Below are 27,134 nucleotides of genomic sequence, written 5' to 3' on the forward strand. Positions count from 1 at the left end.
GTCAGCAGTGGGACTCTCACATCCCACTTCCTCCATTTCTTGAACAAGTCAGTCTGCAGTGAGGCCCCCCACACTCTGATTCCCCTATTTCCCTAAGATGTCAGTTAGTAACAGGATCCTCACAGCCTGATTTCCCCATCCTATAAAACAGTCACCCAGCAAATGGGCCCTCACTCACAACCAAGTTCCCCATCCCCTCAAGAAGTCAGTCAGCAAGGGATTCCTCACAGTCTAGCCTCCAAAACTCAACTCCTGCATCTCAGAAAGCAATCAGTCAGCAAGAGGGTCTTCACAGCCTGACTTCCTCATTCCCTCAAGGAGTCAGTCAGCAACAGCACCACATATCCTAGCTACCACAACACCTCAGTGAGTCAAACAGCAACTGGGAATTCATATCCCAATTCCCTATTTCCCTTAACGAGTCAGTCAGCACAGCTGTCACAGCCCAGCTCCCCGCAAGGACTCTCAGTCGAATTCCTCATCCATTCAAGAAGTCAGTCAGCAAGGGCTCTCTTACACCCTAGCCCCACAACTTGATTCTCCCATCCCATAAAACAGTCATCAAAAGGAAAGGCCTTCACAGCCTGACTCCCCATCCTCTCAAGGAACCAGTCAGCAAGAAGGCCCTCCCAGTCCAGAGTCACCATTGCCTCAAGGAGTCAGTCAGCAACAGCAACACCACAGCCTACCTACCACTTCACCTCATTAAGTCAGACAACAACTGGGCACTCTTAGCCCAATTTCCCTGTTTCCTTAAGGAGTCAGTCAGTAACAGGGCCTTCACAATCCAGCTTCCCCATCCACTCAAGGAGTCAGTCAGTAAGGGGCCCCCACAGCCCAATTCCTCCATCTCCTCAAGAAGTTACTCAGCAACAGGGTCTTCACAGCCCAGCTCTCCCATCGCCTCAAGGACTCAGTCAGCAACAGTACCCACATCACTTCAAGGACTCTGTCAGCAATGGGGCATTCACAAGCCAATTCCCCATCCTCTCAAGGAGTCAGTCAGCAACTGAGGACTCACAGCCCAATTCTCCCATGCCCTCAAGGACTTGGTCAGCAATGGTGCCCTTATAGACTGACTCCCTGATCTCCTTAAGGAGTCAGCCAGCTATAGGGACCTAACAGTTTATTCAGCCACCACATTAGGAGTCAGACAGCAATCGGGCCTTCACATCCCAGTTCCCCCATCCCCTCAAGGGAGTCAGTCAGCAACAGGGCTAGAGTGACTACTCATCCTTTATTTTAAGGGACCCTCTCTTATTTCCTTGAACTGCCCCTTAGGGTGACCACTCTTATTTTAAGACCAATTGAAATGTATTAAAACTGATAATAATGCGATGTGTCATTCCATATTCTTTATGAAAATATGCTTATGATATGAATATGACATAACTGAGATATACTTTATGCAAGATGGCTCATGTGAGATATCATTGGAAAGGTTATGATGTACTGAATACAATTATCCAGTGTGTATGCATGTGTCATTTCTGTTTCTGAAGTTAGGAATATTGACTATGTATCTGTATTTCAACTATGCTACTTTGGATGACACCCACTGATAACACTTCAGGTACAACAATGGAAAAGCTAGACAGGGCAGATGGCCAATCAGCAAGGACAATGGACGGTGAAATGCTTGGCCTTCCTGTGGACGCTCCATATTGTCACTGACTCATGGACACTGTGATACTACAGTGTCAGGTGGTCTTGTCACCTGATACTAAAACATTACCTGGGACTTCTTGTAACTTTCCACTGTAAGGGAAGGGGGGGTCAAGTTTGGGAAACAAAGGATTCCCACCTTATGTAAATCCTATTTAAGGGTAGGGAGGAAGGCAAACAGGACTCCTCCTCTCCAGGGCCTGTCGGCCCAAGAAGAAAGACTGCAAAAGGGAAGGCAAGGGGGGAGTCCAGACTGAGACAGGGGTCCAGTCTGAAAAGGAATAGAACTGGAACTCTGAACCACAGAAACTTTGCAAACTGCCTGCAACAATATCTAGGGTGAGAAATACTATTGGTAACCAATTTGTTTAGTGAAACCAGCTTAGTTTGCATGTTTGATTTCATTTGCTTAGTAATCTGCTTTGTTCTGTTTGTTACCCCTTTTACCTCTTAAAATCTGCCTTTTATAGTTAATAAAATTAATTTTGTTTATTATTAAACCCAGTTTCTGTAATTTCTACCTGGGGGACTAAGAAGTGTGCACACCTCTCTCCACATTGAGGGAGGGGGCGAATTTCATAATATATCTTTGGGCGAGGGAAGTGGACGTCTGAGTGCTGCAGCAAGTCCCCTAAGCTGAGTATTCACAGAGCTGATCTGCAGCTGGGTGTGGCCCTGCCTGTGTGTGTGCTAGAGGAAGTTTTAAGAGCCTGGCTCAGCAAGACAGGTTAAAGGGGGCCCATGCTGGCAGAACAGGTAGACTCAGTGGTATCTCAGCGCATCAGGTGGCTTCACAAGGGGTCCAACCTATCAAAAATAAGAACCATTTTAAACATTAAATTGATACTTATGATAATTACATTGTATACCTGAGGGCAGTAGAAATGTGCATTTGAGGAAAAAAATACATGATATGTGAAGGGAAATGGTGTTTCCTTACAATGCCCCTTAAAATAAAGCATTATCCCTTATTTTTCATGTGATTTTCCCTTATTTCCATCCAACAAAAGTGGTCACCCACACAGCCTGATTCCCGCAGTCCCTCAAGTCAGTCAGGAACTGGGCACTAGTCACAGCCCAATTCCCCCATACCTTCAGGAAGTCAGTCAACAATGGGACCCTCACAGCCCACCTCCTCTACTCCTTCAGTCAGTCAGCAAGGGAGCCCACGCAGCCCTATTCCCCCTGTCCCTCAAGGAGTCAATCAGCACTGGAGCTAGGGTTGCCAACTGTCTAATCACACAAACCAAACACCCTTGCCCTGCCCCTTGCCCCTCCCCCTGCCCCACCTTCTCCGAGGCCCCCCTCCTCTCACTCCATCCCCCCACCCTCACTCACTTTTACCAGGCTGGGGCTGAGGTGCGGGAGGGGGTGAAGGGTGCAGGCTTCGGCCCAGTGGCACTTACCTCAGGCAGCTCCCAGAAGCGACCAGCATGTCTGGCTCCTAGGTCTGGCCCACTGCCCCTCCCACAGGTACCGCCCCTGCAGCTCCCATTGGCCGCAGTTCCTGGCCAGTGGGAGCTGCAGAGTTGATGCTCAAAGCAGGGACAGTGCAAAGAGACCACCCCTGTGCCTAGGAGCCAGAGGGACATGCTGGTCACTTCCGGGAGCTACATGGAGTCAGTGCAGGTAGGGAGCCTGCCTTAGCCCTGCTGTGCTGCCAACCGGACAGTTAGCGGCCTATTAAAATCTCCCGGATTGGTTTCAATAGCTACTTGGAGATGGATTCTGATTCCGGGAGATTCCCGGCCAATCCAGGATGGTTGGCAACCCTACCTGGGCCCCTACCACTCGATACCTCCATCCTATAAACAAGTCAGTCTGTTCTGAGGTCCTCACAGCCCAGCTTCCCCGTCACCTCAGGTTGTCATTCAGGAATGGGACCCACAAAGCCCCATATTCCATCGCCTCAAGGAGTCATACAGCAACAGGGCTCTCTCAGCCCAGTTCCCCCATCCCTTCAAGGAGTCAGTCAGCAATGGCACCCACACTGCCTACCCCCCACATCACCTCAAGAAGTCAGTCAGCAAGGGAGCCCTCACAGTCTGATTCCCCTACCCCATAAGACAATCAGTGAGCAATGGCGCCCTGACAGCTTGATTCCCCCATCCCCTCCAGGGGCCAGTCAGCACCCAGGCCCTCTCAGCCTGACTCCATCATCTCTTCAAATATTGATTGAGCAGGGTGCTCACAGCTATAAACTGTCTACCTATCTAATCTGTCTAGGCATTTATATCACACTCAGTGCTGTATCTGTTCTGTGCACCCTCCCTCAAGTTTGTGTATTAATCGCTGAGAGCATTTCCCAGTGACCAGCCACACTAGCTCCATCCCATTCTGCTCTCTACCATTCGTGGCATGTGGCTGTTCTCACCACAGATACCTCGACTCCTGGTCTCATTATAGCATACTGCTATCTGCTTGTAAATGCCACCAGCCATCTGAGTTGGGGGGTTTATTCTTTGTTACACCTGAGTTTAAACAAATCAAGTGAAATAAAGTGATGTGGTCATGACTGCAGGTTAAAAAGTCTTATTTTCATTATTAACCTTATTTTCAAATTTCTGCAGAAAAGCCAATCATTTGACAGAAAAGTTGATAGTTTCTCATAAGAATTAATGGAATTTAAACCACTTTCTGTCTTAGAAGATCTGACACACCTGATCCATCCTGCTACTTCATCCTACACTATGAAGGGCTCTTGTTAATTTTTAAATAATAGTAGTTACAAAAAACACTAAGTGGGGGTCCAGTGGCTCTTCTCTGGCACCAGAAGCCATTGTGGTTGGAGTGGTGTGGGATATTTGAGGGCCAGTTAAAGACCTTTTATATAGAAAATGACTAACAGCCATCATTGAAAATTCGAGCCAGGGTCCTTCTGACTACTCAAAACCCCAGGTGAAATGGGTGGCCAAACATGTGGGGAAAACCTTAAAAACTGAGGCCTAAATTTTCAAAAGTGAGGAATGATTTTCGATGCCTCAATTTTGGGATGACCAATTTGAGACCTTTCGGGAACCTGATTTTCAGAGTGGGAGGGCTAAGAGCTTTCTAATTATGCTTTAAAGTGTCTCCAGTTAAGCAGCTAAAAAACAAGGTGCCCAAAATTTAGGCCCTCATTTTTTCGGATTTAAGCTTAATTTTGAAATCTGTATTCAGAGATGGATGAGGTTAGAAATCAGGGGATTTTTTGGCTTTAACCCTAAAAACTGAAGATCAGACTCTCCTCTCTCTTACTCAGGGGACGATATGGCGTTTTTACTGGAGTTTATCTGGATTTACATCAATGTAACTGAGAGCTGAATTTGGCCCAAGGGCCCTAGTTGTAAGAGTACAGCTCTAGTCAGGTATTGCTATACCAAAAGTGATCAAGAGAGGGAGCCATTATACCAACTCCTCACCTCGAAGCAGAGTGCAGATGTCTGACTACTCCAATAGAAATGTATTATGTATGTAACCGTCCCCCTTGTGTATGGGTTCTGGTGTGTACGTCATGCTTGCCTCGGCTGGAAACATGGAGAAATGTGATCCCTCACAGGGGAAAAGGGAATAGAAAAGGCAGGCAGGCTGCTAGCAGAGATCCCAAAATCTAACTGGAAAACACAAGGGCAGAGAAGCAACTGTAGATGGTGATGCTGCTGACACATTTCCTAGGCAGATGGAATCAAAGCCAAAAGAAGATGATTTGACCATTATAATAGCCCTATAGGCCTTAGTCAGCTATCTCACTAAGTCCCATTAATTTCCAAGTATACCGGTATACTTCTCTACATGTCTCAGATCCCCAATGAAAAGGTCAAATGACATTATCTGTTACAATATAATGTAATGCTGGGAAAGATGTCCTGGAAACTGATGTTCTCTGGGATGGACAGAACAGGGACAGCTTGGGCAGCAACAGAGCTCCTGTACCCCTCCCACTACTGATCCAGAGGGACCAAAGATAGAAATGGTATTCAGACCTCAATTTCCCTGTACTTTTTGCTGAGACTGCCAACCAAGGTGCCAGTTAGTCTTAATTGAGGGGGGTGAGTATTTTTGTGACACAGATGCCTATTGATTAGGAATCTGGCTGAGACCCATAAAGTCATTTCGCATTCTGAAAATCACCTAACAGCTTCCAGATTGCAATAACTTTCAGCCACTACTGCTCCAGGTTGCAAATGAACTGGTGACTTAGAGGAGATGAACACCCATTGCTAAGCCCCCAGGCAAGCCAACCAGTCCTACTGCAATCTCTCCTACTGAAGCTCCTTATACATCACCCATACGCAATCTCTCTGCTACCCAAGAAAGTAACTTCAATGTGGATGGCAGCTAAAGGAATAAGACCTAGAATATGCTCCTCACATCCTCACAATGTCAGAAAAGTTTGGAGCTGGGTGCAAAAGAAGAAACATCTCATAGCAAAACAATCAAGAAATCAAGTGGTGAAAGCAACAGAATTCCCCAGGTCCTAGGACCTAGATGATCAGAGGCGAAAGTAAGCCTGTATGCCCCGGTATGGTGTACTGGCAAGAGCCGGTGCGCCGTACCGGGGCAGATTGGCTTCCCATGGCAGCCATTTAAAGGGCTTGGAGCTCCCAGCAGTGGCTGGAGCCCTGGGCCCTTTAAATTGCAACTAGAGTCCTGCTACCAGAGCCCTGGGGAAGTGGTAATGGGGCTCAGGCAGCGATTTAAAGGGTCCAGGGCACCTGCGGCAGTTACCGCCCCGGGCCCTTTAAATCATCCCCTGAGCCCTGGGGTAGCAGCAGCGGGGCTCTGGCGGCTATTTAAAGGGTCCGGGGCTGCAGCAGCCGCTACCACCTCGGCCCTTAAAATAGCCACTGGAGCCCCACCACCGTCTCCCCAGGGCTCTGGCAGCAGGGCTCCGGGGACGATTTAAAGGGTCCAGGGCTCCGGTAGCCGCTACCACCCTGGGCCCTTTAAATCATCCCCAGAGCCTGCCGGAGCCCTGGGGTAGCGGCGGCAGGGCTCCAGCGGCAATTTAAAGGGCCAGGGGCTCGGCCACCGCTACAGCCCCAGGCCCTTTAACTTGCCACCGAAGTACCACCACCGCCACCCCTGGGCTCTGGCAGCAGGGCTCCGGGGACGATTTAAAGGGCCTGGGGTGGTAGCGGCAGCCGGAGCCCTGGGGCCTTTAAATCACCGCCCAAGCCCCCGGCTGCAACTGCTACCCCGGGGCTCCAGCAGCGGGGCTCAGGTGGTGATTTAAAGGGCTCAGAGCTCCCACTGCCGCTACTCTCTGGGGCCCTTTAAATTGCCATCTGAACCCGGTGCTGGAGCCCTGGGGTAGCTGTGGCGGGGCTCTGGCGGTGATTTAAAGGGCTAGCGGCTCCTGGCTGCCGCTACTGTAGCGGAGCCCTGGGCCATTTAAAGCTCTGCCAGAGGCTGGGGCCCCCTCTGATGGTGATTTAAAGTGCCTGGGGCTCTGCTGAGGTAGCAGCAGCTGGAGCCCCAGGCCCTTTAAATCACCCCCGGGGCTCCCAGACGCCTCTGCAGCTGGTAGCTCCGGGGGTGATTTAAAGGGCCTCTGCAGCTGGTAGCTCTGGGGGTGATTTAAAGGGCTCAGGACTCCCAGTTGCTGCTACCACAGCCCCAGCCCTGAGCCCTTTAAATCCTGATTTAAAGCACCTGGGGATTTAAAGGCCTCGTCTCTTCTGGTAGAGGCCCCGCCTCTTCCAGTTGAGGCCCTGCCCCTTCCTAAGGACTCCGGAGTACTAGTAAGTCTTTTAAGTTACTTTCACCCCTGTAGGTGATGGTATATGTGTGTCTTCACCCTGCACCCATTTTGTTTCCATCAAGGCCTTAGAGTTCTTCACCTTCATCTCATAGGAATTGCTTCTGTAATGCTTCTAGCCTCTTCATGCTGTCACTTCCCACACCATTGCACTAGTGCCAGGATTTGCACTCAACAGTTTGATCTCTGTTACACCAAGGTAAATCTAGAGTGTATTCCGTGGTGTTAGGACCAAAACCTGGACCCACTACAGCTAATGGGAATTTGTCATTGACATTAATGTGATCAGGATTTAGCACTTTTTCCAGATTTACACCAGTGAAACTGAGGTCAGATTTTGGACCCTTGACTCTAATGTGCACTGGGAGCCATACACACATGTAAGGATTTATACTCCTAGTCTCTAAGTGCAGGAGGAGCCAATACATTAGCACCAGGCTTCACGCTCTTAAACTCGGAAGACAGTGAATTCCATCATACAGAATGCTAATGCCAGGTTCCCAGATTCTGGGGGCACTGCATCTATGCCCTGGAGCAATATTCAAACCAACATCCTCAAGGGGCAATTAGACCCATATTGCTGCTCACTAGTGTACGATTTTTCAGCTTTGGGGGTAACGAGAGCCATACAAGAGCTAGAGCACTGGTGCCAGGAGGTAAATCTCCTGGCTCTTGATTGCAGCATGATGCGCGTGCACACACACACACACATTCAGCCAGTGCTGCTCTGACCCGCCATCTCACCACACCTACACCCCATTCTCTCAAAAGTCCTAGCTCCACTCTTTCCATCTTCTCGGTTTTCACCCCCGCCTGTTTTATATCAATACTCTGACTTCATTTCCTGATTGTAGAGACAGGAAAGAGTGTAACGAGCTGCCGAGTGCTGAGCCTTTTAAAGCTTTGGCTGAGCCCTCTGCCCATATGTTAGCAATCAGGGAGTGTGTGGTGGCTGAGACATCCCAAGACCAATGCAGCCAAAAGCGGGGAAGGGGGAGGGGCTCTCCCTCCAGCCTGACAGACGCAGGCAAAAATCAGACAGGGAGGACGAGGTGCCCGTACACCCTGGGATGGGGAAGGTGGCTTTGTTGAGCACGGTTCAAAGATCTTGGCTTGATCCCAAAAGTCCTGTGTTACTCATGAAATATCTCATTTTGGTGGCAAGGCAGATAGAGGATCATAGCAGAGGAGAGGCTGCCCTCTCAGCAGCAGAATATCTATCCCAGGAAACACATGCATAGCCAAGGAATTACTCTGGAGCAGGCAAGGGGGAGGAGGTAACATTGTGGGCTGCAGGAAGCAGGACACTAAAGTGCAAATATAGGGAGAGAATGGGTATTGGGGTGACAGGGTCTAATCAGGCCTGGTTAGTCTCACACCTTTTAAAGGACCATCATTAACTATAATCATAATGCTTGCATGGAGGACCCTGAATGCAGCAGAACCAGTGTGGTCCACTTGCACAGGGGCGGGGTAAGGAGAGTCTATGCAGGAGGCCTACCCACCATGTACACAGTAAAGCACAGCTCCATAGGGGTTGGAGGAGGCACTGCCACAGAAAAGAGACTTGGGGGCAGCGTGGGCACATGGATCCCCTAGCCATTAACTCCTAGTCATGGAGGGCAAAGCATTGTGTTTGAGGGAAGGACTGAGACTAGTGTAGCTTTGTGGCTTGAGAAGAGGCACCCTAAGTAGCTTGTTACTCTGGCTCTGTACGGGGGCCAGTGTATTTTAGACGGTTGTGGTTTGCATTGTTAACTGAATGTGCATTGTTCTCCTCTGGGCCTTCATCCCCAAATACGTTTTAAACAGCCAGGTAAAAATATAGCATAGCTGGATTGGAATGAGGGTTCCTGGTTTGTTCGCAGGCTATTTCCTCTGCCCAGCCGGTCTCTCTGTGCAGAAGGGGTTGGTGTTTTATATCTGGATACACATGAAGCTGAAGCTGATGGGGAAGCCCACACATGCATCCAAAGGAGGAATCTGGCTCTTGGGGTGCTAGGAGATAATTGACAGAACTATCAGACCTCACCCTAATCAACCAGGAGGGCAACCCAAGATAAGCTGAAGCTATTATGACACGTAAAACTTTATGCACAGAGAGTCCAAGTGTATGTGTTCTGATTTATGGCTCTTGTGAAATTAAAAAAAATACCAAATGCTACTATTAATGCTAATGTACTTTGCTTTTCTCTGGTGCCAATGGTGTGCTGGAGGAGGCTCAAGACCATTGTTAAAATCCTACCACCAAACTGACAGGAGGGTTGTGGTGTTCTCCTTGTCTCAGGCAGTCAGCTCCACCCGAGATGAGGTCAAATCACCCCTGACAAAAATAAATGATTTTTTTGGGCCTCATCAAATTACTTTGGAACAGTAAAGTCTTCACTTCTGTAACAGACCAAATTGTACCAGGAATTCAGTAATTTCAAAAATATTTACAGTGGAGGATCCCCCCAGACTTCCTATAAATTATTTGCTCCATCTACCTCCCCATTATCCCAGTTAAACCCTGTTCCCAGTCAATTTGTTCAGTAACAGTGTATAACAATGCCCAGCATAGGGCCTTTTCTTTGCTCAGTGTTGTCACCTCCTTCCTGTATTATGAGATTTAAATGGGGAAATAAACTAATAGATTTCCCCTCAACCCTTAAATGCTCCTCATCACGGGTTTAACCTATTAGGAACAAAACAGGAGTACTGGGTGTTCATGTTTTTAGCCATAGATTTAAAGTCTCTCCTCTGGCTCTCCCTCCCCTGTGTGTGCTGGTGGGTTGCATATTGCACCTAAAGCACTCTTTATCCCTGCAGCACAAGAGAGGAAGTGAACCACATGGCCCAGGGAACATCTGGAATCGCTACACAGGAGCTGAGCATCAGAGAGAAAGCGGCATTCCTCAAGTTTCCATCCAAGGTATGGAACCTTCCTTTCCTCCGCGCAACCTTATCCGTCAGATGGCTCACTTCCTGTCAACCTCTGACCTCCCCAGCAGCCAACAAGCTCCTCCCTCGAGTCTAGTTAGCGTTGCACTGCCACGTCAATTGAGGCAGAAAGACAGAAGGGAAGCAAGAGAAGGGAGGGAGCAAAGACCAGAAAGAGGGAGGGAAGGAGGCACAGTGAGTGCCAGACGCGATGGGGGGAGGAAAGGAGGGAACTCGGATCGCTCCCATGGTAGCCGGAGGCTAGCTGCAAAGGCAACTGGCCAACGCGGGTCAAAGGACCCTTGTTATGGGCTTGGAAGCGAAAGCTGGTCTTGTTTGCTCTTTGCTCTGGACCCTGGGTAGAGCGACTTTCTACGGGACTGAGAGCTGGGCGGAAGGAGATCAGGATGCATCGGGCCTGAGCGTCCTCCCACCCGCTGCCACCAACTGCTGCGCCAGATGTGGGGGGTTGAATAAAGCAACGAAGTCTGCACATCTGGGCAACGGCCAAGACTTAGAAACATTTTCTCCTGGGTTTGAACAGCAGTAATTTATTTTTATTTTTTAAAGGTACGACATGCCCGGGGGAATGGGGCATCAGCCTTTTGATGCCAACATCGGAAGAGAAAAGGGGTTTGAAGGTTTGCTCAGTGCGGGGTGCAGGCAGAGAGCAATCCCCTCTTCTTCCCAGCTGCCAATGGAGGAAACTTCTTCAAGCAGGACTTGGACTTTCCCTCACCCTCTCTCTGTCCCCAAAACACCAGCCCAGAGGCAGAAAGGGGGAAGGACTAACGTGCTGCTGCTAGCTGGAGAGCTGGACACAGAGGCTCCACTCCGTCTGCCCAGTGTTCAGACTACCTGTTCAGGACTACGAGATTGTACAGTAGTCTGCACATTGGTTAGGCTGTGCTGGGATACACCACACACGCTGCCGGTGCCGCACAGGGATGGAAACGCCTGCATGGCAGCGGGAAATGCTGGGGTGTGAGCAACGCATGCTAAATTCACCTACCTCCCCCAGTCTGCTGGGAAACAGCCACTTGGATCCTCACCTGATGCTCACCTTTATCTGTCACTATTCACCATCCCACTCCCTGTCTGTCTGTCATTTCCTCCCTGACTCTCCTCACCCTCTCTTTGCAGCTGTTTCTGTTTGTTTCACATGCATGTCCCAGTGAGAGCCACTCAGGATGCCTTGTGTTTCTTGTGCAGACCTTTGCTATAAAAGTGTCCAAATCACAGGGACAGGGTCTACTCTCTGGGAGAGTTACGGCTGCACAGTGCCTTGCTAGCAGTCCCTTTATGAGGAGGAGGCGAAATGAAGCAGCGGGAAGTGGCCAGTTGGGGAATTTTATGGTGTAACAAACTTTGATTATTTTATTTAAAAAAAAGAAAATTTCAGGTTTGCAGATTCTGGGAGTCGCTTTTCCTTTAAAGTTGGTTGTGGTCCTTTCTTTAGATGTGGATTGGGAGGGACAGGTAATGTGTATGTGTGTGAAAACCTACTAAAGAGAATGAGTGAGTGAGAAAGAACAAAGAGAGAGTGAGAAAGAAGGAGGAGGGAGAGTATGAGAAAAAGAAAAAGAGACTATGAATGGGAGGGAGAGAGCATGAGAGTGAATGAATGAAAGAGCAAAAGAGTAGGGGCAGAGAGGGAGGGAAGGAGTATGTGTGGTAAAGAGAGATCCTGAGGCTAGTATGATAACTGGGAAGGACTGAGTCTCAGAGCATACCTAGCTCTATGGTCTCAAAGCAGAAAAATGGGTGACAAAATTCAGCTTGCAGCTGGACTGTTCAAAGCCACCCCTCCATTACAGCTCCATCCTGAAGGCTGGCAGGGCTTCAGCCACTGCAAAGACAACAGAGAGGGCTTCATGATGTGGCTGATCTGGGGCTTAATACACAAGAGCGTCAGCTTGCTGTAGGGAAAGTGATCTGCTCCGTGTTACTGAAAATGGGGGTTTCAGAGGGAGATGTAATATAATCCTAGCATTGAAGTCTCTAGCTAGAATTGGGAAGGAGCCAAGGTCTGATGTGTAGTAAATGGACACCTACAAGTGTGTGAATAAGGTCACAGCTTCTCCCAGCCAGGAGAATCTGCCTGCATTCTCCAGTGATGGAAGAGAAAGGAGGTACGAAGGCAGCACAACTCTGACCCAGCAGACTCAAAATGGTGTATGAAGAATGTAAAAGATTCCCCATCATATGCCTGGATCTATAGACATGCAAACACCTACACATCATTTCTCATGCTCACACACACCATTAATGTGCACAGATACTTAACACATGCACATACCCAAATACTAGACACTCACACACCAAACATACACATTCCAACAAGCACATAACCTCCTATTATTCACACACCCCATTCTCACTCAAACACAACATTCATACATGATCACATAACTGCCATGTCATCCACACCCAGTCCCAGGCATACATATCCACACAGGTCCAGGCCATTCATATGGACACATAACGATGCCAGTCACACGTACACACAAATTCAGACACACACAATTAACATATATATACTCAGACATTCATACATGTACATACCATTCACAAACATACACACCCCTGTATCAGTCTCACACACCTATCTGTGTGCATTCACACTCACACACAATACAAACACCCACATGTATACATTCAACAACACACAGAGACACACCCACACCTTGCAATATGGAGTGGCACCTTCTTGGGGCAGGTCCACACTTAAAAAGCTGCAGCGGTGCAGCTGCACTGCTGTAGCGCTTTAGTGAAGATACTACTAGCCTCTCCTGTCGGTATAGTTAATCCGCCTCTGCAAGAGGCGGTAGCTGTGTTGATGGGAGAAGCTCTCCCATTGACATAGCACTGTCTACACTGGGGGTTAGGTCAGTGTAACTACATCATTCAGAGTGTGGATTTTTCACACCCCTGAGCGATGTACTTATGCCTATGTAAGATTGTAGCGTGGACCTGGCCTAATTAGTGTCTATACAGAACAGCAGTACTGGAATTACAAGTTGCACTTTTGCTGCAGTGAAACAATTTGTTATTACTCTCATTCTACTTCCGCATAAAGGAATTTCACTCTATACAAGGATCCTGCGAGCAGGTTCCACCATGCATTTCAGCAGGACGGACACACACATTTAGCTATGGAAATACACTGATGCCCTCACACAGGTATGAGCCAAGTCCTGCCCTCCTTAGCCCTTTTTCAGCCTAACCTTAGTGAGACTTTTGCATAACAAAGGACCGAAAGTCAGGGCTATACAGTATATTCACACCCAAATTCCCACATGTACTAGAAGTAGACTGTATTCACCTGTGTGTGCAACCACTCATGTACACACAATGACACATGTATGTAGTCATATGCATCCCAGTTTAATTTCACTCTTACATGTATCAAATGCAGGGCCCATGGGCCCATTCCAGTGGGATGTAGGCTTTGCTAATAGGAACCATGTAGCATATTGTTCATTATGGCTCGGCTCTGGGCTTAATGCCCCCTGCCACATAGAGAACTAGAGGAAAACCCTGGATCCTACCTGTGTAGCTGGGTTGTGTGCTGTAGCTCTCTGGAGGGGATTAGGTGGAACAACACCTTTTTCTGCTTAGGTTTTCATACCATGCTCATCACCATGGTAACTGAGTATCTAATACCAACCAGCTACAGTGCCATGGCTGCCACTCCAGTCTCGGGGGTGCAGTGCTCTCCCTGGCTAGCGAGATCACCCTCTGTCTTAGTGAATGGTCACTGGATCCATATAGTTGCCAATCCACCATCTCGCTCTCCCACAAATGTCCTATAGGCAGAATCCAGCAGCATCCAGGAGGTGCTGACTCCCTGTGTGGGATTCCCAAATCCAGGATGACTCCCTTTTCTGCAGCAGATCTATACTGCAGCTCTCCTTGGGTCAGGGATTTGACTCACACAAAGGAGACTGGAGGAAAAATGGAGAGAGAACCCAAAGGAAGGGCTCTTGGCAGCAGGGCAGAACAAGAAGCCAGCTTTCCGCCCCCTTCCTTCCCCCAGCATGCTCCACCAGCCTCTCCGGAGCAGTGGGAGCCCTGTCCTCACTCACACTTGATGCTGGAACCTTTAAGACACTTTTAAGTTCCAATTCTTTTCTTTGAGGGGGAAGAGAAAACAAACCAGCATTGTGGAAAAGCTAGTATTTCACTAATGGGACCCAGATGTCTCTCCTCAGACTTGATGCCCAGTCCTGCCGTAACAGGGCAGGAGAGGGAAGCACTTAGCTCCATTCCACCCGCCTCAATTTTTGAGAGGTGCTAGCCTAGTCCAACGTCGTCCTGCCACCCCCAGTCCACCCCTAGTTTTCCCACCAGATGACCCAAATTCTGCAACCGGCTCTTCCTCCAACACAAGGGTTTTCTTCCCTGGATTGAACACTCTCATTTCCTTTGGCTGTTTGCTATAGCACCGTGGAGTTGGGGCAAGAGAACCCAAGAGGAGCATAAGAAGTCAGGGTTTTTGTCTGTCCAAAACGTAAGTGGATCGGGACTCTCAGGCTGCACTCAGGGTGACTTAAAATGGGGCCTTGAAAGATACCATTCCTCCCTTCAAATCAGGGGGACAGGTAGGCAGACAGTCCTTTCTGGGGAAAAGAGGGGATCTGGGACTGAGACATATGGAGACAGCCATGTGTGGAGATACCAGCCTGGTTTAGGAGTGATGGGTCTGAGAAGCCTCCTCTAGGGTGACCAGACAGCAAATGTGAAAAATCGGGACGGGGGTGGGGAGTAATAGGAGCCTATATAAGAAAAAGACCCAAAAATTTGGATTGTCCCTATAAAATCGGGACATCTGGTCACCCTAGCCTCCTCTCAATGAAGGGCAGAGGGGCCGTGGATGATGGAGACAGCCCTGTTGCCATGTGGGGTAGCAGAGCCCTGGAGGATAGAGTCAGCCCTGTCCCTGTGTAGGGTAGAGGGTTATGATGGGAACTCCAAAGTCAAGGGCTCTCCAAGATGCCCCTGTAATGTACTGACTCTCTAAGCTGAACCTGGCCATGGAATCCAAGTGGAAGTTACTTCCCTTTCCTTCCCCAGAGGCCAGAGATCAAAGAGCTGAACTGGTGAGAGGGGGCAGGAGTGGGGAAAAATCAGAAATAAAAACATGCTCCCCCTTTCCCTCCACCCCTTCTCCAGTTAGAACAAAGGGTCCTTTCTCCTGTGCTGCTCCTACCTCGTCAGCACTGGGTCGCCCTGTGTTTATTTAAGGGACGCTGGCTGGCAGGGAGCTGTTTTAATTAGGCTGCTCTGCCTCTCACCGTGCAGAAGGGAAGCGGTGCAGACCTCCAGCTGTTATTCATCCCCAGGGTTACCCTCCTCATAGGATAAAAGGGGCGCCCCTTCCCCCTCCCATGCAGCTGGAGTCTATTAACATAGATTATGTGCTGCAACCACAGCCTGCCCACTCCCTGCTGGGGCAGAGGGGTGGAGGGGCTACGCGGTCATCACTGAAATCCAGATGCAGAAGCTGTTTTTAATTTAAAACAACGCTCAAGCCTTACGTTATAACTGCCTGACCTGCACACATAACCATGAGGCGGCGTTGCCACACCAGGCAGCTCTGTCTGAGAGTTCATGGGCCTTGAAAAAGGACTGGCTGATTTAAAATCTCCTTTGCACAATCAATTCCAGTTTCTTGCTGATTATGGGACTGATGCATGCCCCAGCTGAACTTAGACCTGGTCTACACCTAAAAAATAGATTGATCTAGCTATTTTTTGCTCAGGGCTGTGAAAAACTTCACACCCTGTGCAACCTAGGTCGACCTAGCCCCCACTGTAGACACAGTTAGGTTGACAGAGGATTCTTCTGCGGTCTTAGCTACCACCTCTCAGAGAGGTGGATTAACTACATCAACAGAAAAACCCCTTCTGTTGATGTAGAAATAATTTACACTTTAGCACTCCAGCTGCACAGCTGCAGTGCCATAGCTGTGCCTCTGTAGTGTAGACATACCCTAAGACTGATCAGCTCCTGGTCAGGGAATGACATTTCAGGCCTGATTCTCTACTGTGTGGCATGTTGTGTCATAATTTCCAACTGTGCAAAGTGGATGTTAAATGTGCCCACTGATGTAAATGAGTGGAGAATTCTGGTCTGGTAGCAGTTTACAGGTATGTTGCACAGGTATAAACCATGACACAAGGTGCAAGGCCCCTTCTCTTCCTGACCAGTAGTTTGGAACCATTTATTGGAAAAGCTGACTGAATCTGAATCCATTTGTAGCCATCCCCCAAAGTATTTCTATCCCTGGCACGTTGAGTGGTATTTGAGTTTAAATTCATGTCATTCTGATTACCTTCTTGCTGTTCATTCCCACTATTCAGAGATTTAGGCCCAGGGGCCAGAGATTTTGTCTTCCTTTATGACTGGCACACTGTTGATAGTAGACAAATAAATAAATAAATAACAATAACTTCAATTTGGACATGATTCTGGCAGCTGGTATCTTGCTCCCTGCTTGAGTGGAAGAGGAAGCACTGGGAAGCCATGATTCCCAACTTTCAGGAATATTTATTTTTAAGGCGGGTCTACAGAGAAGATCCATGCTATTTTCTCATTTATTTTCTGCATGTACTATTATGGTTTGTTAGTAACAGTACTCAGCACTTTCACATTCAAAGCACTTTATGAACATGAATTAATTGATCTGCCCAATGCCCAGATGACGTGGATGAGTACTAATATTCCCATTCTGCACATGAGGAAACAGACAGAGAAGGAAAGTGACTTACCCAAGGTTACAGAGGGAGTCAGTGTTTGAGCTGGGATTTTAATTCCATAGCTCCTGGCTCTGAGTACTGTGCTCAGACAACTAGGTCACACCTATCTTGAGTGACCACACAAGACTAGAGTCAAGCTTAGCCACAATTTAGTCACTGTAGATATTGCTGAGAGTACCACAAAGCCCTGGGTATCAGAGTGCTAAGCCATCCCCTCCCTCCTGTGAGTCGGCCTGCCAGAATAAGACAGAAAAGTGCCCTGCCCACTTTTTACTGACTCAGGAGCGCCAAGCATGGTCATTTCCAACTGGATTTTCTTGTCAGTGCCAGGATTGCTGCATCCAAATTAATGCCACGACCTTCACAGTTAAAAGGAAATATCCTTATTCCAGTTGAAGCAATATCAAGGCCCCACTAAGAGTCAAATACAAGGAACAAGGCAATAGATTCATGGGCTGACGGAGGGGCTGGCAGCAGCTGTTTGAACGCTAACATATACAGGGTGTGACTATTGTGCAGGGCTCCATTTGGGCATGCGCCTAGGGGAACACACAGTTCTATACCCCACCAACAGAGTATATGGCATCCTGATTATAGCTCCCAATCTCCTGGCATCCCTTCCTGGGAGAGGTTGAATACTGGTTTGTGGGATCACTCCAGGTCCCAGGGGTATGCTTTATAGAAGCAGATAATTAATACTCAGAAAGTGTATTTATCATACCCAGCCACTGTAGGGAACTAAGGGCCTGATACAAAATGCTCAGCCACTGAAAGTCAATGGGAGTTGAGGGTTCTCAGCACCACAGAGAACTAGGTACCAAAGCCATACTCCAACCAGTCCTGAGGCTAGGCCACTCACCTCATCATCCTTATACCATGAGAGGTTCTCAGCTGTCAGGACAAACCAGTATTCCTTGGCACCGCCCTTCATGATCCCAATGTTATTGATGGTGAGCCAGCCTTTTCGGATCACCTGTGGGGATGGAAATTGTCAGCGTTAAACATGGCACTGAGAACCTAGTCCTCCTAATGGTTAGGGAGAGAGCAGAGTGTGTCCCCTACACACAGAGACCAGCACAACAATGACCAGGACCACTGTGCTCTCTGTTCCTGCCAAAAATCCCCTCACTAATTTGGAGCTCCGAGGGGATCAAGCCTGCACCTGTCTCCAAACAGGAGAAGGGTTAGGCAGGGAGTGAAAGGGAGGCAGGAGAGAACCTGGCTCTGTTGGGGGTTACACCATCTGCCAAGCACTCAAGGGGAAGAGAGAACTGCAGAGAGAATCTCAGACACTGGCCCAACCCACAGAAACCAAATCACAGCAACAATCACACCCAGAAAAGGCAATGCCTAGAAAGAGCAAAGGAGGAAGCACACCCTGGCAGAGACAGGGGCTCTCCCAGCACTTGAGGTTGGAGGTGACTGCTTCACAGAGCTCGAGGGGAGGCAATTCAAGAAGAAAAGTAGAGAGAGGTAAATGAAAAACAAATTATTTAAGTTTGTAACGCAAGGAGATACTGAACATCTGGGAATAATGATGCATCTGGAATTCACACCCTGAACTTAACTGTGTGAGATAAGTGGCATGTGTGACTGTTACTATATATATGTACATTAGTTTTAATATAGAGATAGATAGATATAAAGTCCCATATTCACATTCTGTAAATGAGCTAGGAGATTATTGATTAGTAGACTTTGTAACTTTAAATTAATGTTTGTCTATTTCTGTATGTGTGAGTTAGTAGAAAGAGTATATGTATGTAATAGCTTAAATATAAGCATGTTAACATATATATATATATATATATATATATATATATATATATGTGTGTGTGTGTGAATGTGCATTACTGCAGGTGTTCATTATTATACATGTGTGCATGAGCCTGTGTTACTGCACGTGTGAATTAGCCTATATATGTATGTATCGCTGACTGTGTGTGCATGTTACAAATTAGTGTGTGTTGTGAACAGTATGTCTGTGAATGGCTAGGTGTTTGTGCATTAATTAATACTGTTTTGTGTGACTTAATAAACATCTGCATAGTGTCTGCATCAGTGCATTCATTGTCCATATCTGCAGGCAGGGGTGAGTGGATTTTCACTCCTTTCTTTCATGCTGCTGATTGTTAAAATTCACAATGGACCAATTCTCTCTGCTGACAGAAGGGGGCACTAAAGCTGAACCCCAGATCCTGATCTCTAGATTGAATGGTCTCCCCAGCTCCTCCCGCTTACACACTTTAGAGGCAGCTAAAGAAATTATCATCAATTTCTCATGCTGCCTTTGCTCCCCACTTCCACTTCATCTGTATCTAACATTAGCTGCCACTTCCCCCCATTGCAGTAGCAGGTGGAATGGTCCTTGTGCTGTTCCTGATCCTGATCTCCCCAGATGCATCATTAATGCTCATTAGCACAGCCTGCTGAGCTGCCTTCTACTCACCAGGATCTCATCCTGCAAAGGGGAACCATAGCAACAGCAGCAGAGAAGAGAGGAGAGGAGCAGAGAGAGGAGAGATTGTTACTAGGAAGGGAGGAGTGGAAGGAGGAAAGAGCCTCAAAAATTAATCAACAGAATCTTTTACCAAATTAGCATGTCAGCTGCGAAAACATCAAAGACCTCAGGCCCCAAAATAAAATCTGCTAAATGAAATGAAAGCTCAAGCTAGTTACAGGCAAATCCACAAATGAAACAGAAAAGGATTGACTCCTAGAGCTGTTCCACACCCAGGGCAAAGGCAAGGTACTCACTGGTGCCCTTCAGAGGATAGTCTCCCTGCAGCTGGGAGATACCCAGTAAAGCCCTTAGAAATAGCATCCGGAGAAGCAATGATCCGGCTGAACCTGTCAACCAGCCTTCCAGCAACTCTGAAGCTCTAACTGTGTTTCAGGGAAAGGTGGCCAAATATATTTTGAAGATGATTCACTCCAGATGAGAGTTTGGGGTTGGAAAGGAAGAAGCTGTTCACCTACATTCTTCGCTGGGCTGCTTCTGTACCCTCCTTTTGTAGAAGGTGCCCAAATCTCTGTGCAGACCTTCCAGGCTAGATAACCCTGTGGTTCTCCCTGTAGGTCTAGGACAGGAAGGTCTTCTTTGCCCCTCTGGCTTTCAATAGCACGTACACTCCATGCACTACAGGGAGGCAGTAGGGACTTCACATTCCATTCACTATTTTCTCCCAGGAGAAAGCTCCACCATGAGGATGCCCATTCAAGCGGGGCTGATGAATGCCAATGGCATCTCCCTGAGCAGGTGGCTTTAAAGCCTCCCGTTCAGGTGGAACTTGCCTCTTCCAGAAAATGTGAGCCCAGACGTTCTGCAAATTGCCCTTTGGCTAGCAGACAGTGAAGACCATTCATGTGGTCAAGGAAGACAACTGGGAAAGAAAACTCTATGGCATGGCAGTTTAGAGGTGGAGCTGGGGGAACTGGAGGGTATAGTTTGCCCCAGTTTTTGATGGACTATAAACTTGCATCAGGACCCACCAAATCAGAGAGCATTCTCCAGCTCTCATCTGCATAGAGAGGTCAAGCGCAGCTGGGAGAAGTGAATGACACATCTAGGGATGTGAGCAGAATTAACACTGACATCTGCCACTATCCAGAAAGCAGTGGCTTAAATGGCTAGACCTCTGATCATCCCCCCTGCACTTTCAGCTCTTTATTGGACCGTTTCATAATTTAACTGTCTAGCGTGTGCTGGCCCAGTTGTAAAGCATGGTGAACCGATCAGGGAAATGCAAGGTCACCCAAAGAAATGGATGAAACTCAAGATGTTCTGGATTCTGTCCAGTACCCAACGCCAGGATGATAGTGGAAGGGGACTGGGTCATCATATGCAAAGTGACACAGTTTCTAAACCAGTTCTCTACTGCAAGGATCCCAGAGTCCCCTCTTTTAGAGAGTCTTGCACCCTGCATACCTCCCTGCACTGAGTAAAGTCTGCAGCACCCTTCCTTTGAGCTCTGATCCTCAGCTAGGGCAGATGTTGCAAGCCTCTGTAATCACCTTGTCAATCTCCCTTATGTGATTCTGTTGGGCCAGCTCCTCCATTCACTTACTGTTAAAGCCAGTGGGGTTGCACCAGAGACAGTGAAGAATATGATTTGGCCTTTGTATTTAAGCAGCTAATAGACATCCACAGTCCTAGTCTTACTGAGGGCAATGCCAGCTCCATACATAACAATTGTTCTTTTGCAGGAGGGAAAGTCCATATTCTTCCCCTTTGTCCTTCCCACAGGCTTCCCTAATCCCATACATTTCAGTGGGGCTAAAGTTTCTCTCTAATCTTCTTCCCATCTGCCTCTCTTTATACCTTTGAAGTGTTGCTGTGTCTGGCTCAACATCTGCTCAACTGAGAGCCTGTCAAGCAAGGTATGTGTTCCTCTCGCAGCCTCAAGCGGGAGGGAACTTACCTGGTTGCCAGCTGCCTTCTTCTTGCTCATCTGGCTGCTCCTCTGTTGAGCGCTACAAACAAGATGAGAGACATTCAAAGCCCATCCAACTCCTCCTTCCTTCCTGAATCCTGCTCCCTCTAGGCTTCCGCAACAGCACATTCAAGCTTCTCGCCCTCAAGTTCCAAGGCCTGTATAGCTCCTCAACTACATCTTTGGTCTCAGCCTCACCTACTCAACCCCTTGCTCCCTACGCATCTTCTAAACCAACTGCTGACCACCCCCTCTCTATTCTTCTTCACTCCTGCCTTCATTCTTTCTCCCATGCCACCCCCTAGATTTGTAACTCCCTCCCTCTTCTCATGCAACCACCTTCTCCTCTGTCAAACCCCGCTTGTAAACAGGTCTTCCATGAAGCCTTTCAATATTAATACACAGAAGAAAGGAGCAAGACAGAGAGCTCTGCAATGTTTTGAGACCACAGCACCTGCTGGTCTCTGCAGCATTTTGGGACACATCTTGACCTCAAACTGCAAAACAACCTTTGACGGTGATGGGACCTCGGTCTGTCCCTGTATGTCTGAACTGTACTGTCTGTCTAAGTTTTAGCATCATCTCCTAGGGACAGAGACCAGGTTTTGCTCTACATTTCATAAAACACTCAGCACACTAATGATTCTCCATGAACAATTTTATAATTCCACCTGATTTTTATTCTTTGTCCTGCCTGGTTGGATATGATCATTCCCTGCCCTTCCCTAGCCCCTTTCACCCATTTGTGCTTTACAAACACAAATACTTATCCTCACAAACTCCTCTAGGGTGAGTCAGTGTCATTATCTCTGTTCTATAGATGGGGAAACTTAAATACACAGGGATTAAGTGACTTGCTCAAGGTCAAACAACAAACTAGTAGCAGAGCCAGGTATAGACTCCAGGTCTCTTGGGCCACTAGTCCATCCCTCCTCTCAGTGGGGAATGACATGGTTGACATGCCAGCCACAGCACTGTTGACTTGCTCTAGCTTTGGGTTTATTTAATTTCTATCCTGACAGCTCAGTGCTCACTCTGCTATGCCACATTGGAGGCCTAGCTTTACTCCTTGCTTCCCAAGGGGTCTGGGGTCAAGGGGGAAGGGCATGAGGAGGCATCACACTTACCCCCAGACGATGAGGTGCCTCACAATAACCCTCCAACCAATTAAGGAGTGAGTTGGCCTTGTGTGTGGGGGGTGGGCTGAAGTGAGACACAATGAAGTTGGGGGGTGTCAGGACTCCATGGAGAACTGCCCTCACTCCCAGGGGAAACCTATTTCTCTCATTACCATCCTGCACATTATACCTCACTTCAGCCTCCCATCAAAGCCAGGGTGGAAAACTGCTCCAAACTCTCCACCCATGAGGCTCTGCAGCCTAGGCCTACAGCCTACCTACCAAAGCACACACAGAGCAAGGCTGCAGGGGAGCAGGGGCAGGAGGAAGGAGGCAGTTCAGGGCACTGGTGCTTACTTGGCGAAGCCAATGAAATCCTCGTGGTTTGTGTTCATGTATGCCAGTTCGATATCTATCAGGAGCATGACCTGGGGGGCAAAGACACAAAGAAAGTGGGTAAGAGACAAGGGACGGGTGCTACTAACACAAAGGCAGGTAGCAGGAGCCACCACTGAGTTGCCTTATGGCTCTTCTCAGTCAACACCTCCCTGAACTTTGGGGGCGTTCCTCACCAGATCCCAACTTTACAGCAAAGGCCCATCTCTATCCTCATACTGTTCCCCTAAAGGCTCAACTACATTCTTCTGCCCCCCACCCTCAGACAAGCCCTGCAGGCCCTACCTGATCCTTGGTCCTGCCCTCTCGCTCACGAATGTGCGTAGTAACAATCCGATCCATCTCCTCCCGCAGGTGAGGGTACTGGCTGAGCTGCAGGAAAGAGAAAACACGCGCACATGGGAAAGTGGGGCAGGATCTGGGGGATAACACTCCCCTCCCAACCATAACAGGGGTCCTAGAGGGGTAAAGGCACAGGAAAGCCAGAATTGCAGACAGATTTTCCCAAGTTCCTGTGGGGCCAAAGATCTCACTCACTGTGCTTTGAGCTTCTTCAGAGAACAGCCCTTATCCTCAGCAGCAACCCCCCTATCCTGCAGGAGACCAGACTACTGCCAGCTCAATTTGTTCTACAGAGCGAGGGGCCCATTCCCATCCCCAGATCTGAACATACCCAGTTTCGGGCATGTCTGAAATCCCAGTTTTATGGCTTAAACCCATGGCTAGTTGTATCCCAATAAGCCAAACGACTAGTTCTCTGAAGAAGGTCAGCATCTCATTGGTAACGTAGGAAAGCGATGCCACGGCAGTATCTCTCTGGCTTTTGTCTACACTCTTTTTAAAACCCGCAGCAGCAAGTCTCAGAGCCCAGGTCTACAGACCTGAGCTCGTGCTATGGCACTAAAAACAGCAGTGCAGATGTTGCGGCTTGGGCTGGACCTTGGGCTCTTAAACTCCCTCCCTGGGCTTCAGAATCCAAGGGCCAGCCTGAGACCAAACATCTACACGGCTGTTTTTAGTGCCTTAGCGCTAGCCCACGCTGCTATGGGCTCTAAAAGGCAGGGTACTGTGTAGATATACCCCCTGACACTAAGGGGAGCATCTTAGGTGAACAAAGATGATCAAAGCTAGTCTCACATCCCATTAGCTGGGTCACTAGCGGACAGTGGCCTGCCCCAACAAGCAATGCCACAGGTGAAGACGGAGGGCATGGCCAACCTCTCAGGGAACCAGCCTTCTCTCAAGGAGAAAGCAGCAACCCTGGACTCTACAGGTGCTCCAGGTGTGCGGCTGTAGTATTTTACTCCCGTTCTGCACTCCCTTTGCACTGGCACAAGGGCGTGGAGAATCAGAGCCAGCATTTGTGTCATGGGTCAGCCCACTTTGCCACTGATGGCTTGTTTCACACCATGAGAAGCGAATTCAGTTTGCAGCACACAAACAAAAGGGAGTGGAGAAGCACTGTCACCTGCAGTTGTTCAAGGGGGAGAATCCATAGAGATTGTGAATGGGAAACATGACAGTGCAAGCCAGGAAGCTGAATGGGGGCCCATGGCAGCCCTCTGGCATTCAGGCAGCACTTCCTTTATAACAGAAAAGTGCCACAGTATTCTACAATAAGGAGACAGTGGTCCCAGTGAAATCAATGAGAGTTTTACCATTGATTTCAGTGGGATTAGGCTTTTGTTCCTAAATGTCACATCCCACAGTGGTGCTACTGCAACATTTGGGCCAATCCCTGGAGATGGCAATCATTTTGCTTTCTTCCTTAAAAAACAAAGTAAGCTCTTTGGGTCAGGGACTGGCTTTTTCATTTGATGTGTGTACCGCACCTAGCACAAGGGGCTCTGGTCCCTGATTAGGGCTGCTAGAAGCTATTGTAATAATCATAATAATAATTAGGCCCCTTTATTATCCAGTTAATCATTCTCTACTTAGCACTTAACCAGCATGAACCAGTCAATTCCTGCACCGTTCCTGAGAGGAACACGTGCCACTATCCCTCACTTTACTGAGGAATAGTGAGATAAAAGTGACTTGCCCAAGATCACACTGTAGGGCCCCAATCCTGCACTAACCTCAATAGGGCAGCACCCATGTAGTCCTCAGTGCAGGATCAAGGCCTAAATTAGCTGAAGTCTCAACTCCAGGCCAGTTCTTAGATCACTCCTTTCTCTCCTCCCTCCCCAGAAAGTTGTTTTTTTTCCCCTTTTGTTCTATTATTTTGAAATATTTCAATTTGACCATTTAACGTCAACTGGAATTTCCTGACATCATCATTATTACCTCCTCCTACTATTTTGGGCTTCATTTTTGGCCATGTCTCTCATTTGCCTTAGTACTGCACTGTCTCAGTTCTGCTGATCTGATGGGGGTGGGGGGGGTTTAAATCTGATTTGACTTTTGGGTTCTTATAAACAAAGGACTATGACAATATGCTACAGGAATCAGCCCAGACCCTGCACAATCACCATTGGAAGCTAGAAGGTATAGGGCAATTGCTGTCTAGTACTGAGGTATTTGGGTCTGTTTCACCACTACATCACTCCAGGTTTATTGCATCACTGTCATGCCCTTGAAATCAATGCAGTTGCCCTGGCATATGGCTGGAGTAAGGGAGCAGTGGATCAGGCCCCTCTCTTAATAAAGGACTCTTCTGTTCTGAATGTCACTGGCTCCAGATTGATAGGACCAGGCTTTCCGCTCACACTGAAGGTGGCCCCATGTGGAAATGGGCACCCCTCATACCTTGAGAAGGGGCATATTAGGATTTCTCTTGGATCTTTATAGTTTAGGCTGCTTGTTGCTTTAGAGGGAGAGGCAGCACTTCCTGTTTTCTTCTGAGGTTGAGGGGGTGCTTCATGTCAAAGAATCAAAACCAGGAAGTTGGAAAATCTCTAAGCAAATCTCAGCTTCTTTGATTCAAGAACAAAAAAATAAATAACACGAATAAAGGCAAGGTGAGGTGCAAAACAGTCTCAGTTTATTCAAATCAGGATCAACCAGCAAAGGTTACAAGCAAAAGAAACCAACAGCACCACATTCACAAGACGTCATGCAGGAGGCCTCACACCTCAGCATGCGTGGGAGAAGCAGGGGTGGGCAAGAAGGGGAACACTGGCCACGGGATGTCATGTCCACTGGGGAACATGCAGTGGAATGCAAGGGGTGGGGGTAATGCCAGCAGTGCAAGCAGCACCCAGAAATGCCATGATTCTGAAAGACGGGAGAGCAGGTGACCCTGCCAGGGGCTCTCAGCCGGTCTGGGATGGATTACCACACTCAAGTGGGTTTTCACTCCTGCCCTAATTGCATTTTCCTCTCCAGTCATAATGTAAGCTCAGGACCTTCTCTTAAAACAGCCTAGCCCCAGGGAAATCCTCATGACACAGCTGTAGGTCCCTGTCCTTTCTAACACTAAGAGTCCATCTCTTAGGCAGGAATCCTAAGAACTCTAACTGAAAGGATCCTGATTTGTAAGGCACCCTTTTGCATTCATAAGGCTCTGCTGTGCAGTTTGGACACAGAAAGTTTCTGCTTTTTTAAATCCACCAGAGGGGATGCTATATTCCTGGATCCACTGGCTCTGATACTCTGACTCCCTACCAGCTGAATTTCATGCAGTCTCAGTTGCATAGGGTATTCTTGACTATCTGTTCAAAACTACTGCATGATGTTGCTGTGTGCTGTGAAAAACTATCTCATTACACCCCAGAGTAGGCTGATTTCAGTGGGGGATGAAGAGATCCCTGGATGAGCAGTTTTAAAGCACTTTGAGATCATTCAGGATGGAATAAGAGATTATTATTAACAACTATAATAACTAAAGATCCGTAGAAAAGAAAAAGCCATCTGTTCTTTGGCACCTTTGTGAATATGGCTTAGCCATGTGAAGAGAGACTAGCCATTGACTGCTATCAAAGAGACAGCCAAATTTTGGGATGGGGGAGCAATTAGCAGCAGTTCCTTACATGGCCTGATTCTGATTTTATTTACACCAGTGAAATCAGGTGTAGCTCCCTTCAAAATAGTTTTTCACAGCACACAGCAACACCATGCGGTAGTTTTGAACAGATAGTCAAGAATACTCTATGCAATTGAG

At 48.1% G+C, this 27,134-nt stretch overlaps 1 protein-coding gene across 15 annotated transcripts in view; it reads right to left on the minus strand.

The window, feature by feature from the left end:
• Nucleotides 1-27,134, minus strand: part of DNM1 (dynamin 1) — a 101,997-nt gene that overhangs the window by 18,610 nt on the left and 56,253 nt on the right. For 12 of the 15 annotated variants that reach the window (XR_005589877.1, XR_005589875.1, XR_005589876.1 and 9 more), the window contains exons 11-15: nt 23,318-23,404; nt 22,994-23,064; nt 21,507-21,558; nt 19,535-19,546; nt 17,945-18,058 (exon numbers count right to left, since the gene is read on the minus strand). Coding sequence is in view for 12 of the 15 variants with exons in the window: in XM_039506365.1 (XP_039362299.1) it covers nt 17,945-18,058; nt 19,535-19,546; nt 21,507-21,558; nt 22,994-23,064; nt 23,318-23,404 (336 nt within the window). In the remaining 3 variants the exon portion in view is untranslated. Of the gene's footprint in view, nt 1-16,661; nt 16,740-17,944; nt 18,059-19,534; nt 19,547-21,506; nt 21,559-22,993; nt 23,065-23,317; nt 23,405-27,134 lie in introns of all 15 variants that reach the window. The other 3 variants (XM_039506359.1, XM_039506356.1, XM_039506364.1) reach the window with 2 other exon arrangements.

This window comes from Mauremys reevesii, linkage group 19 (genome assembly GCF_016161935.1).
Source record: "Mauremys reevesii isolate NIE-2019 linkage group 19, ASM1616193v1, whole genome shotgun sequence".
Lineage (NCBI taxonomy): Eukaryota > Metazoa > Chordata > Testudines > Geoemydidae > Mauremys > Mauremys reevesii.